General features: G+C 38.2%; 1 protein-coding gene across 1 annotated transcript in view; it reads right to left on the bottom strand.

Moving 5' to 3' along the window:
- Positions 1-12,774, bottom strand: part of igsf9a (immunoglobulin superfamily, member 9a) — a 57,681-nt gene that overhangs the window by 9,888 nt on the left and 35,019 nt on the right. The window contains exons 8-14 of the mRNA XM_006795662.3: positions 11,410-11,555; positions 8,599-8,741; positions 6,387-6,527; positions 5,780-5,896; positions 3,890-4,040; positions 3,526-3,637; positions 1,802-1,992 (exon numbers count right to left, since the gene is read on the bottom strand). Coding sequence (XP_006795725.2) covers positions 1,802-1,992; positions 3,526-3,637; positions 3,890-4,040; positions 5,780-5,896; positions 6,387-6,527; positions 8,599-8,741; positions 11,410-11,555 — 1,001 coding nt within the window. The remainder of the gene's footprint in view (positions 1-1,801; positions 1,993-3,525; positions 3,638-3,889; positions 4,041-5,779; positions 5,897-6,386; positions 6,528-8,598; positions 8,742-11,409; positions 11,556-12,774) is intronic.

The raw sequence follows: 12,774 nt of genomic DNA, 5'->3' as shown, positions 1-12,774 counted from the left end.
CTAACTGAAACCACTGATATAGCATGCTTACTCCTTATTTTCAGGATTATCATATTATTATAATTAACTGCTGCCATGAATGTTTAACAAAGACAAACTAACATGATCAGGTTGTTTGTTTCCCCTGAGTCTAGCCTTTATTTTATTTTTTTGGCTACCAACATAAATATCTTAAAAAATAAAAATCTAAATGTTATTTTTTTACTTCCTATCCAATGGATTTCACCTTCAAATTAATTTCCATGATCTCTCAGATGTCTCACAGATATATTTTCTCTGACTGGAATGAAAAAAATGTTTGTAGCAAGGAAAAAAAAATCTGCATTTAACAACATTTCCACAGACTGTAACATCCACAACTCCAGCCTTCATGAGTCTAAGGCAGAGGACTAAACAGATTTTAATGTACTATCCATTCATCTATGAAGAAAACAGTAGTGCCACTGGGTGTATAAACATTGCATTTTAATGTTGGTTTTTGCCCTAAGCTAAATTTTGATAATTTTTTGATGACACCAGAGAGTTGTAAATCACACAAAATACCTTTGAACATATGGGCCCAATGCTGGAAAAAAAAAGTTAAACATGACAAAGAGTGACCGGCATGCTGACAGCTCTCTCTATTTAGACACAGCAGTGCTTTGTGATGAATACTAACATGCTCTGACAGTGCTTACATGTTAAGCTTTATATATCTTCCTTTAACAAAGATCAATGTGAATACAAAATGTAATTTTAAAAAAAAGCTATCCAAACCTATGTGAAAAAGTAACCTAATGATCTGAAACACACCAGCAAGTCCACCTCTGAACAGAAAAAACAAAGGTGAGCTAGTCAAAGTTTGGAATTAAATTCAAATGAGATGCTTTGGCATGACCTAAATCGGGCCTTTAATGCTTGAAAACCCTCTAGCGTTCCTGAATTAAAACAATTCTACAAAGAAGAGTGGGCCAAAATTGCTCCCCAGCGATAAGAAGGTTATTAGATTTAGGGCCAACTTTTTTTTCCACACACAGGCAGGTTTGCTTTTTACCCCCTTAATAAATGATATCATCATTTAAAAACTGCATATATTATTCATTTAGTTGACCTTGTCTAACATTAAAATTTTTTGATTTGAAACGTGTAGCAAATATAAAAAAGAAAAATAAGAAATCGTGAAGAGAGGAAATCCTGTTTCACTGCACTGTGTTTTGTTTCCAGTTTGTGTCACTACAGGAATGCTTGAATGGGATCAAAGAATGCTATAAGAGTTGCAATGAGTGTGCAAACCTTTTGTTTTATGTGCTCATTTGGCATTTTAAGTCTGTATTTAAAAGTAGCAATAGTGAGATAAGAAACAACACATGTATGCGAACCAGTTAATCAATTTTTGGACCGAGCCTGAAATGTGAAAGATGTGAAAGATGAGATAAACCCATTAGGTTTCATCTTCTAGGCACTGAAAATCATGACTGAAAATGATGTTTAGGTTTGTGCTGGGGAATAGACCAACTGATGGAATAGCTTACAGACTTCTTCAGTCACAAAGTTAGTTGTACTGCAAGAACATTATTATTGTCACTGAGAGCTGACTCGCATATTTATCACACAACAGCTAAAGTTTGCTTTTGGCCTTTGGGCAGAATTAACCTTAATTAGCTGCAGCTGAGAGTGAGGAGGAATACAAACATCTGATAATAGATTTGTTAGCTTTGGAGTGAATCAGACAGCAAATCTCCATTTTGTGCCAAAATAAGATCATCCTTTGAAATTGCAGCTCCGTAGACAGATTCAGATAAAACCAGGGGATGATACTGACCCAAAGTCCGTGCAGTGGCGATGTCACTGAAGGGGCCAGTTCCCATTTTATTCTGAGACAGGATACTGAACTGGTAGTCGGTGGAAGGAGACAGGCCTGTCACCTGCAGCCTAGTTGCAGAGGAGGGGGGCACAGGCACAGAGAACCAGTCCTGCTTCCCATCATCATCACTTGCTGAAATCTTTTTCACCCTGCAGAGGAGGCGAGACAAAGAGAAAAGGAGTGAGAACAAAAGAGGAGCAGGGAATTCTGGGAGTGTGATTTTATGAAACATGACAGAAAAGTAGGTTTCATTAAACATTCATATTCGTCATCAGCTCCAGAATGTGTGGCAGAGACGGCACTGATGTATCTTGTGAAATTGCACAGAGAGCTTGCAACTCCAATTATAGTGATTTTCATGTTTCTACCAGAGCTGAGGTTCTACATGTCTTTTCTCTACAGAGAAAATTACCTGACCCTAAGGCTAAAAAATACCCTATTCACCTATTCAAAAACAGCAGAAGAAATATTAATACCAGTTTCAGAAAAGCAGGGTTTGTTTTTTTTTAAATGATGACTTGGACTCCATCAGTGCTACTGGTAACATTAACATGGTTATGCTGACTTTCTCTTTTGATATTCAAGTGTACAAAGAATTCAGTGCAGAGACCTTATGTTACTGTGTTCTGCAATAAGCAAATCACTTTTATTAGGCAAATTACAAGAGCAGAGACTTGTTTCATTTTCAAGAGGAATAAAAAGCTGCCCAAAGAGCCATAACACATATGCGTGATTTTAAACATTTCTTCTGCTAGACGCGACAAAGTGCAACAAGAACATGTTTTTTTTTTTTTAAATCATTTGTGGACATAACTGAAACGTATGGTGATTAAAGTTACCATACGTTTCAATAGGTATGACTTTCACATTATACCCAAATATCATTATATGCTGAACTTCTTAAAGTAAGACGATCATCCTCCTGCTTTTCTCACTGTAGTGTTTTCATTTAACCTGTGGTCACGGCAACACATGCTGTGACCACAGGGTGTCAAAGGAAGCTGCAGCCAAGACTCGGGAGGTTGTTTGATCATGGCTGATCTATTTTAGTATTTTTTAAGTCGTTTAGATTTATTTATGTGCTCCTTACTGTAGCACTGACCCTCTCAAGGATTAAGACAGCTCATCTCATGTTTATCTGATGTAGCACTCTCAGGTTACAGTGTGGTCTTTGAAGAACTTTTGTGTATCTCTGTACTAGTATTCTCTGACATAAAAAATACATGGTGATCTAAATATAGTTTATTATTTATTTCTTGAAATTAATTAGAAAATATACACTTCGCGTTCATGCTAAACTTTTTTTAACAGTGCACACATAATTCTGGTTGTTTTTGACCAAGTTCCACCAATTTAAGATTCCTTTTATTCTCTCCATCACACCACAAGCATATCTAAAACAAAATCCATTCATCTATGATTCATCAGAACAAAAGTGCTGATTCACAGGAAAAGAAAGTAGGCAGATTATCCTCTCTTTTGTCAGTAACCTTGTATTGTAGCTAGCATGGCCACTGCATTATAAAGTTATGCTCTGTAGCAGCGTTTTTTTTATTGAAGCTGCCAACAAGTGATAACAGATAAATGAACTCCTCATTCGGGAGATCAATAGAGTGATACCACTGCTGTCGATGGCTGCCATGGTTACTGCCCGAAAAGAAAGTGGGTGGCTTTACACCCACCAAACTGAAAATGTCTGTGCTGATCCTCCATCAAAGCCTGCCTCCCAGGATATGTTGGCCTGCTTCACCCCTGGAGACACGGACAGCGAGGTAGCCGCATGGGGACTGGTTCCTGTAATGGAGGGAATGGAGAGGTGTTGATGGAAATCGGCCAGCACTTCAACTACCTGGAGTTTAGAGGCCATCTCTCTCTGTACTACATTTATCCATCGGAGGCGGAGTGGAGGCACAGGCATCTGGCCTGTGCTGGGTGTAATAAAGGTTTACACAGGTACACAGAAAATAATTTGGGAAAGTAAAAACTAAAAATGTGCACAGCTCATGTAATCACTGTGTGGTTATGGTATTGTTAGACAGGACTCACCCAGAACAAATACGTGTGTACTGGTCTTTACTGAGGCTACACGATTAGAAGCGCTGCACTCCCACACCCCCTGGTGGTCCTTGGTCAGAGGCTGCAGCAGCAAAGAACCATCCGGTTCTACGGAGTAGGAAACGCTACGAGCCAGGCCGACCTATCAAAAACACCAAAACCATTCACACGTGGAAGAAAACTCTCTGCGTTGGTATAATCAGATGTACCTATACCATGAATGAAAGATCTTATAACTTTCACAAATAGCTGGGACATATTAGGACAAACAAATTACAAGTCAAACACAAGTCAAGAGTTAATTTAACTTGTGCATTTCATGGCAATTTAATATGCATTGCTGACCAGACATATTGGGACATATATTTGTTGATAAGCTTATTTATTGATTGACTGATTGATTTTGTTTGGGCTCCATTGAAAAATTGAATGTAGTCCTCTAGGTTTGAAAAGCTAATGCAGAACTGCCTTAAACCTGCAATTCTTCTAATAGCCACTGGGGGCCCTGTTTGTGAAAAGAGGTCTGATTGTATACCAATGACTGTAGAAACATCACATGATTCATTTATGATACTGTTGTTGTGTCCATTGAAGAGGTATTGTGGAGAGCCTTCAAACCCTGCAAACATGTTGCACCCCAACTCAACATGGACAATGCTGTACATGCTGATTGTTTGATAAGTGGGCTAGAATAGGAAACAGAGACCAGGAATGGAACAAAGGTCCAATTCACAGGGTCTGGTTTTCAAAAATTATGGCAGTAGCCAAAATGGTTAAGTGAAAACTTCAAATATCTGCTGGGTCAGTGTACTAAGGTTATACCCACATTATATACAGTCTACTGTCTATACTCCAAGTGACTGGATTTGAAATGTAATGACAAAGGAGGTTAAACAGCAGATTTCTGCTAAATTTGAGTCATAAAGTTTACAGCATGCATAGCAATTTTGTTATACAACCATCCGAATTTTGCCCTTATTTCTATGAGTGTGGATATAAAGTCCTTTTTTTAATTGAAAAGCAGGCAATTTCATAATAAAAAGTGGTGATAAAGTTGCTCTTTCAACTGCTGACTGGTCTCAATCTCTGGCAAGGAAAGACACTGATGCACTGATTTTGCTTCTGGCTGCACTCATCATTTGGTCTAGTTACTTCTTAGACTAGTCAAATGGCAGCAAGAGCATCTCTTATTTCTGTAATGCGACTTATTTTCAAGTGAACTGGAAAATCTGCGTAGAATATTATTATACAGGAGATGAGCTCAAATCCTTTAGATAACTAAGAAGACGGCATGGTAAGTGCCTACAGCACAACACATCATAGAGCTGTACAGGACTGTTTGCATCCATCCACACCTCCTTTATCCATGTTCTTAGATGAGGAGGAGGAGGATCAACTAGAAATGAATAAATTAGACCTCTGTCCTTTGGAAGCCTAAACAAAATTTTTGCCAACTGCAATCAAAACACACGCCTCCTACATGATACAGCTCCACCAGCTACTACTACCCACAAGCTAAGGTCAAGTGCAGATTTATACGGTTAGGCAGTCACCCCTCAATGTGTTTTACTGGATACATTTATGTATACATCCCTAAGTGCAAGATGAGTCATCATGAGTCAAATGGATGCAGGGTGGAAGAGTGAAAAATATTGTCTTTACTCATTTAGAAAAGTACATCAGGAAAACAATAACTGGAAATGTATCTGTTTATACACACCCAGACTGCATCATATGTACTCTATGTCCTGTGCAAGCACTGACTCATGTGTCTGATTCTGATTTCCGAGTAAACAATATAAATTGAAGATCCGTGTAAGCATTTGCACTGACATGAATAAAACAGGACGCTTTTTAAATAAACCACAGTGGGTAATTTACCTTGCTCCAGGTCACTTTAACTGTTGGGTCCACATTTCCTTGACAGGGGATAAGCAGGGTTCTACCAGCCTCCACTTTATACTGTTTCTCCGGAGTGATGCTGAATGAAGGGGGGTCCTGCGAATTGCCAAAACAATATAGCTGAATTAAGGAGTCCGCAGCAATCCCAACAATGGATTTTAAGACTGGATTACTGCCGCTTTGGACAAGATTATCTTAATAACAAAAGGATTAGCCACACAATTAACTCCCCAATAGTGCCACCATTGTAGTTACTCTGAGTTGACTTCTATTAATGTCAGAGGGCTCACGTCAGAGTAAAAAGGTCAATAAAATGTCGTTTCTCTTAAAGTTTTTAATTTGCTGTGACAGATGCAGTTGTGGCTAATTAAAATGATCTCACATTACTGCAATTGACAGCTCAGTCATAAGAACAGGACAGATTCGGAGGCAGACTCGATGAGCTTTTAGGTCACATCTAAACCACAAAGGCGGTATTTGTGGTGCGTGAAATGTAATCTGTCTTGTGTACATCATTACAGTGGCTTCATGTGATACACAGCATCCCTGTGGTGAGAGACCCAGGTGGCCTGGACTGCAAACTAACCTGTAGAATTACACTAGTTGGTCCAGATGTGCCCATAGTGCCATAGCTGTTGTACGGAGTACACCTGTACATGCCCGCTGCATCATCGTTGACAGTCGCCATGAACAAAGAACCATCTGGTGCTAAGGTCCATCCTGGATACTGAGAGAAATGCACAATTTGTATACACCTCTCACAGTAAGAGATTAAAAAGAACTAGCACACACAATTTTGAATAATACACCAAGTAAATGTAAAAAACACATTTTAAACAGGAAGTAGGCAGAATACTCAAAGAGCTAAATGGCAGGAAATCTGTAACCAAGCAAGCAAAATATGCGCTTTTCAGATGTATGAATGATTCACTGTAAAGTAAGTACAGTTTTTGATATTTGTAGTCCCTGATACACAGATTCCATCCAAATGGCACAGTTTTTGCAAGAAGAGATTTACAATAAATGTGAAAAGATGTGATTTTTGTCTGATTAGAAAAGATTATTTCTTTTTTATTATTCTCTGTCAGGTCAGTCAAAACACACATAACAGAAATGGCCTGCAAAGCTTTCAAGCATTTGCTTTTAAAACCGTAAATTTTCAGTCATTTTTTGTTCCATTAAGTCACAGTTGGAAGGCTTGTGTTTAGCTTTGACTGTGCAAAAGGTTGCCACTCAGTCTAATGAAGTCAAAATTGCTATCATGCCCCCCCTCCCAGAATGAGGCAGTAAGAAAGTATTACTGTGGGTATGAGAGCTTGTGACGTCCATGGTAGAATTGGAATAATTGGCAGAATAACAGCCTGACTCTAGCGCCTGTGTCCCACACTGCAGGAATCTATCGCATTTCCTGTGGTGCATCTCATCTGCTGACATGTCCACAGCTCAGACATAAAGCACTGAGGAGGGGGTCAGCTCACTGTGTGAAGATGAGGGGACAAAGGAAGTGGGTGGCTCTTTTGCACACAAAACTAAGGGAATGATTTAATTTTAAAAGCTGCTTCCCAAGGTCTTACATTGTAAAAGAAATAAATAAATATAGATATAGATATAAATAGATATAGACATATATATATAAAAAAACACCCAGCACGCCCCTGCGGGTGGTTTATCCTTCAAGCTCGGGTCCTCTACCAGAGGCCTGGGAGCTTGAGGGTCCTGCGCAGTATCTTAGCTGTTCCCAGGACTGCGCTCTTCTGGACAGAGATCTCCGATGTTAGTCCCGGGATCTGCTGGAGCCACTCGCCTAGCTTGGGAGTCACAGCACCTAGTGCTCCGATTACCACGGGGACCACCGATACCTTCACCCTCCACATCCTCTCGAGCTCTTCTCTGAGCCCTTGGTATTTCTCCAGCTTCTCATGTTCCTTCTTCCTGATATTGCTGTCATTCGGAACCGCTACATCGATCACTACGGCCGTTTACACTACACTACAGCATTTATGTTGTACCTCTCTAGCTGTGAGAGCAGTCCCTTCTTTCGAATGTTGGAACACTGAGCTACTAGTTGTTTCGCCGTCATTGTGGATGTTGGGTATCGAAGAATCCATAAGTCCCTCATCCTATTCATGTAACCCCTTCCGCCAGGGTTACTTGCGTAGTAGCATTCCAACAACGCCCTGTATATATATATATATATATATATATATATATGTGTGTGTGTGTGTGTGTGTGTGTGTGCAACTATGATTTTTTTTAAAGAAAGGACAAAGGTTTAGAAAAAAAATGCTACTCCCCTCCCCCATCTATAATGGTTCCTACACCCATTTATCCAATGAGATGAAATAAGCAGTAGATTGAAGTGAAAGCAGAAAAAAAATATAAAAAGATCGAAGTACACGGGGCAGTAAGGAATGCCTTAAGGATGGCTTTCAAAGCTTTTAAGACTGAAAAAATTCTGCCACTCTATTAAAATGTATGTGATTGCATGGCCTTAGACCTAAGAAATAGAACATATTTTGATGAGTCAGCACAGGAAATGTGATTTTATGTTTAAATAACTACATAGTACATAAATATAGTAAATGCTCACAGCTATTGATTCATAAAGCTCACAGCAGTGTTGGACAAATTGGGCATTCTGTACTAATAGAAAACAGCCAGTGATTCCTTGTGAGTATCACAAATCAATAGTCTAGTGTTGGGTGCACAGAACAGGGGATAGCATTTTTTTAAGGACACAGCAAAGGCTGATTATTAAGGAAAATGTGCAGTTATGTGGAAATTATTATTCTTATTACCAAAGACAGGTCGACTGGTTCTCCGTCCTTCATCCAATCCACACGGAGCAGCGGGGGCTGAGCTATCACTGGGCAGGAAACCACACCATCCATACCTGTGGGGAGGTATGTTTCCTGGGGCATTTTTAGTGCCTGGGCAGGGTCTGAGAACAGTTATATAGATAAAACATTATATATTTTTGTAATAGTTAAGCATTCAAATACTTTACTGTGTCAACACTGAGGAAAACTGCACATACCACTGCAGAGGAACTGTGCCATGATCCATAACTTATTTTGAAAAACATTTGTTTTGTTGTATTGCATTTTCTGCAAGTCTGTGTATTCAGTATAAGACGTTGCAGACTGTTATTTGCAGTTGACTGAGTGCCTGACAGAATAATATATTTCACAGGCAAGAGCAAAATGTTAATAGGGAACTGTTTACAAAACCTTAAAGAAGCCTCACCAATAAAAAATACAATAAGCGGAAAAAACAAGACAAAAATTGGGGTTTCAAGGGAATGTATGGTCTAGTTTTCTACATCAGTTCTAGGAACTGTGCATTTTTTCATTACAGTTTAGTTCAGAACCAATTCTACTGCTGACAGCAGTGCAATAAAACACCATATTTAATGTCTCTGAAATCTTATTTTCATCTTTTTGATTTAATTTATATAGATTTCCTTAATAAACACTAGTTATCAGTCTCATCCAGGACCTTTGTTATTTCCTCTGTACCTCTGCTGAAAGAAGGTACGGATATCCTTTGCCTCTTGGCATTAAAGTTATCAGTTGCTTTCACTTTCCTACTGTCTTTTATATTTTTTTTTTCTGAGATCACTGTTTCAATATATAAAATATGACTGGGGCTTTCTTAGTGGTAATTAAACTAATCAGGACATGTTTTTTATGACTTAGTGCTTAAAATGAAGCTTAAAATATTGTTTGTGACTGTCCATCACAGTGTTTGTCTACCTTACGATGCTACAATGTTTCTAAAGTGAAGACTGCTACTCAACATGAAGGGAATACATGGGACATATGAAAGAAAGCTCAGACTAATTGACCCTTTGTCATCAGCAACCCCCAGTAAGCAAAACATGTCAGATATGTAGTAAATCCTAATTGGCATTGGCAGATAAATGCATCATATATGTACTCACACTAATCATGTTATGGTTTCCTAAATATTCTATTCACCAGATTAGTTATAATTTTGTTTTTATCTTTGTCAGGACCATGGACTAAACATCTCTTGCCCCTGGGCAAGTAAAACCTAATTTTGATACATATTTGTATTTTAAAGCCTATCAAAGATACTAGATAAAAATAGAAATATGTTTTCAAAAATACATACATCATCTCCAGTCCAGAAATATAACAGAAGTATACACACACTGTAAAACCTCTATATGTACATGTACCCATCATTCAATAAGGAGACCACCCTTTCAATATATAAACAATATAAAATATATAACACGGCTGGTTTCTTAGAATCCACTTTCTTTTTTGCCTCTAAAGAAAAAAGAATAATCTAGACATTTTCAAGCCATAGGGGAGCTTGGTCCTTGCCTTAATGGACTTAGATGAAAAGGAGGATTGTGCAAAGGCTGAGTTTCTTTACTCTATATTCACACAGCACAGTTGATCCTAAAGCTTTGGTTATCTGTGCTGAGGAAAGTTGTTCAGAAGTTATCAGTGCTGAAAGTGCAGCATAGTGAACTAAAACAAGATGAACAAGTCAAAGTTTATTTGTAGTGTGATGCAAATGGACTCTGGTTCTTTCTGGATGACCAAGCTACTCAACACCTGACTTACATACAGGTGTGTCAGCTTCCCCTACTATGTGTGTTAGCCTCCTGCCATCTGTGATGCCAACACTTGATCGATTTCTGTCAGCACCATCCACTGAAACACTATCTAATGTGTCATGCTCAGACCCCATAGAAGTACATCTTTGATAATATTTTTTGCATCTTTTTGTGTTTTAATGGTTTGAGGGTTACTGGGAATGACTAGATTATTCTAGGTGACCAAGGTTTTAAAATCCAGAAATGTTACATAGGCAGTCCATCTATGTGGACTCTTACCTTGCTATTGAAGTTGTTTCTAAAATTAATTAATGCCAAATTACTGCCAGATTTCACAAGTTTTCATGCAAATTTAGGCCCTCAAACAGGCAATTATTTTGTCGAAATATTAAACTGAGCAGATACAATGGGGCCTTTACACTGTGAGTGCTCAGGCCTTAATGACAATAATATTCATAATAATAGAGACAATAATGAACAGAAATGAAATTTGAAGGAAATTACAAATAGTCTTTTAAGGACTCATAGTGGCTCTGTGATTGGATGAAAACTGGACAACTTTTATGCTGTACTGCAGAGGTTACTAAGCAAACATTGAAGCGCTTTCTCTAACAGACAGATTCAGCTCCACTACCACAAGGACAGACACGGAAAATTGTTTCATACTTGATACAATATCTCTATAATGCAACACATTTGTTTAGCAGACAGTCGTCTGTACCCTGATGTTTAACAGTTAATTTCAGCTTAGTTAAAACAGACACTTGTGAGCCAATTAATGCTTTACTATTAATTGCTTTCCTACTTTTGTAGCCATTTGAAATGTTGTTTCTGCTGGAGTTACTGAAATATTTTACTTGCTATATAGTACATTACAGTGTATGTTTAACTTATTTAAGATGTTGTGTGTAGTAGCTAAAAGAATTGACCAATCTGGGATAAATGAAGTACACAGTAAATATTTCTTCTTATGACATCTTATTATATATTAGCCACAGACCACACACAAACGTACGCATCACTGTGAGGATGGCAGAGGCAGTTGGCGGCATGAGCAGGCCATTGGTTGGCACACAGGTGTAGTTGCCAGAGTCCTCTGGGATCAGCCTGGAGATAAGTAGAGTCCCATCTACCATGATCTTCACTCGTGACTTTAGAGACCTTGAGAAAAACATCAGTATGAGAGCAAACCAGCTACTTTAGAATAAGAGGGAAATATTCTCTAGAACATTTTCAGAACATCAAAAGTGTAGGAGGGTTTTTTTTGTTATTATTAATATTGTTATTCACTGTTCTGTGCAGATGGAGGTTAAGGACATTTCATTTTATTTCAGTTAGAGTGAGAGGCAGTGTGCCCACTCATTTTATACATCCTTATATTTAAAGAGAAAGAAAAAAAGACAAACAAACAAATCCATCTAACAGGCTCTGTGACTTTGGTGTTATGTTTAAGGGACCACCTTCAGCCACATTCACATTCATGTACTATAAGAAACTTGGATATTTCTTACCACTATTGTTTTCCTCTTGCATTTAAGAAAAATAGCAAGTGCCACTGAATATTTTAGTTGTTTCAGTTTCATGTTAACAGAGAATCAATCGAAAAATGTGATATGGGTCACTGTCAGTGACCACAAAGATTTATCGCCAATGCTGAAGGCCTACAGAGCTTTTCAGGCTCTTTTAACTCAATTATGAGGCTTTACGGCACATTTACTGTATCAGTCAGTCACAGCAGTGGCCAGCTTCTTTAGCAAACAAATCTCTATCAAACCCTCGGTATGTTACCTGCCTCAGGAACAAACGGCAGACACACAGAGGACAATCTGCAGAATAAAACTGGAGATGGTAAGAAGTTGTTTTTTACCATCTTACAGGACAAAATAAAACAAGAGGTCAAAGGGTGATTTTCTTTATCATCAATTTTATTCAGCAGCACTAGTGGCATGAGTGTGTTGTGATGTCATGTCAAAACTAAAATATGTCATCAACTATGGAATGAATTGCTATGGAAAATAGACATATAGAGAATGTAGCCACATATTTACATTTCCTTATATTCGTTTTTTCCCCAGGTTAAAAGTGTCAGCTTTAGTTTATCCAGTACATTATAATTAAATACCTGTAGTCCCCTAATAAAATTACCATTTGCTTCAGCTCTACTTTTTTAAGCAGTAATTAGCAACTAATTGCAAGCTAACATGCTGAACAAATAAGGCAAGGATAATACCTGCGACAGCATGTTGGCATTATTGGTGTAGACAGAAAGCCATGCATGTGTTAGGGTATAGCACAAAAGTGCTACTGTGCCAAGGCTTCAGCACTAAACTACCTTCTCACTTTTTGTATCATATTTCGCTAGCATGGGTATAATGCTAGC

This window comes from Neolamprologus brichardi, chromosome 7 (assembly GCF_056152115.1).
Source record: "Neolamprologus brichardi isolate AB-2024 chromosome 7, ASM5615211v1, whole genome shotgun sequence".
Taxonomy (NCBI): Eukaryota; Metazoa; Chordata; class Actinopteri; order Cichliformes; family Cichlidae; genus Neolamprologus; species Neolamprologus brichardi.
This window is presented reverse-complemented; position numbering and strand designations above follow the sequence as displayed.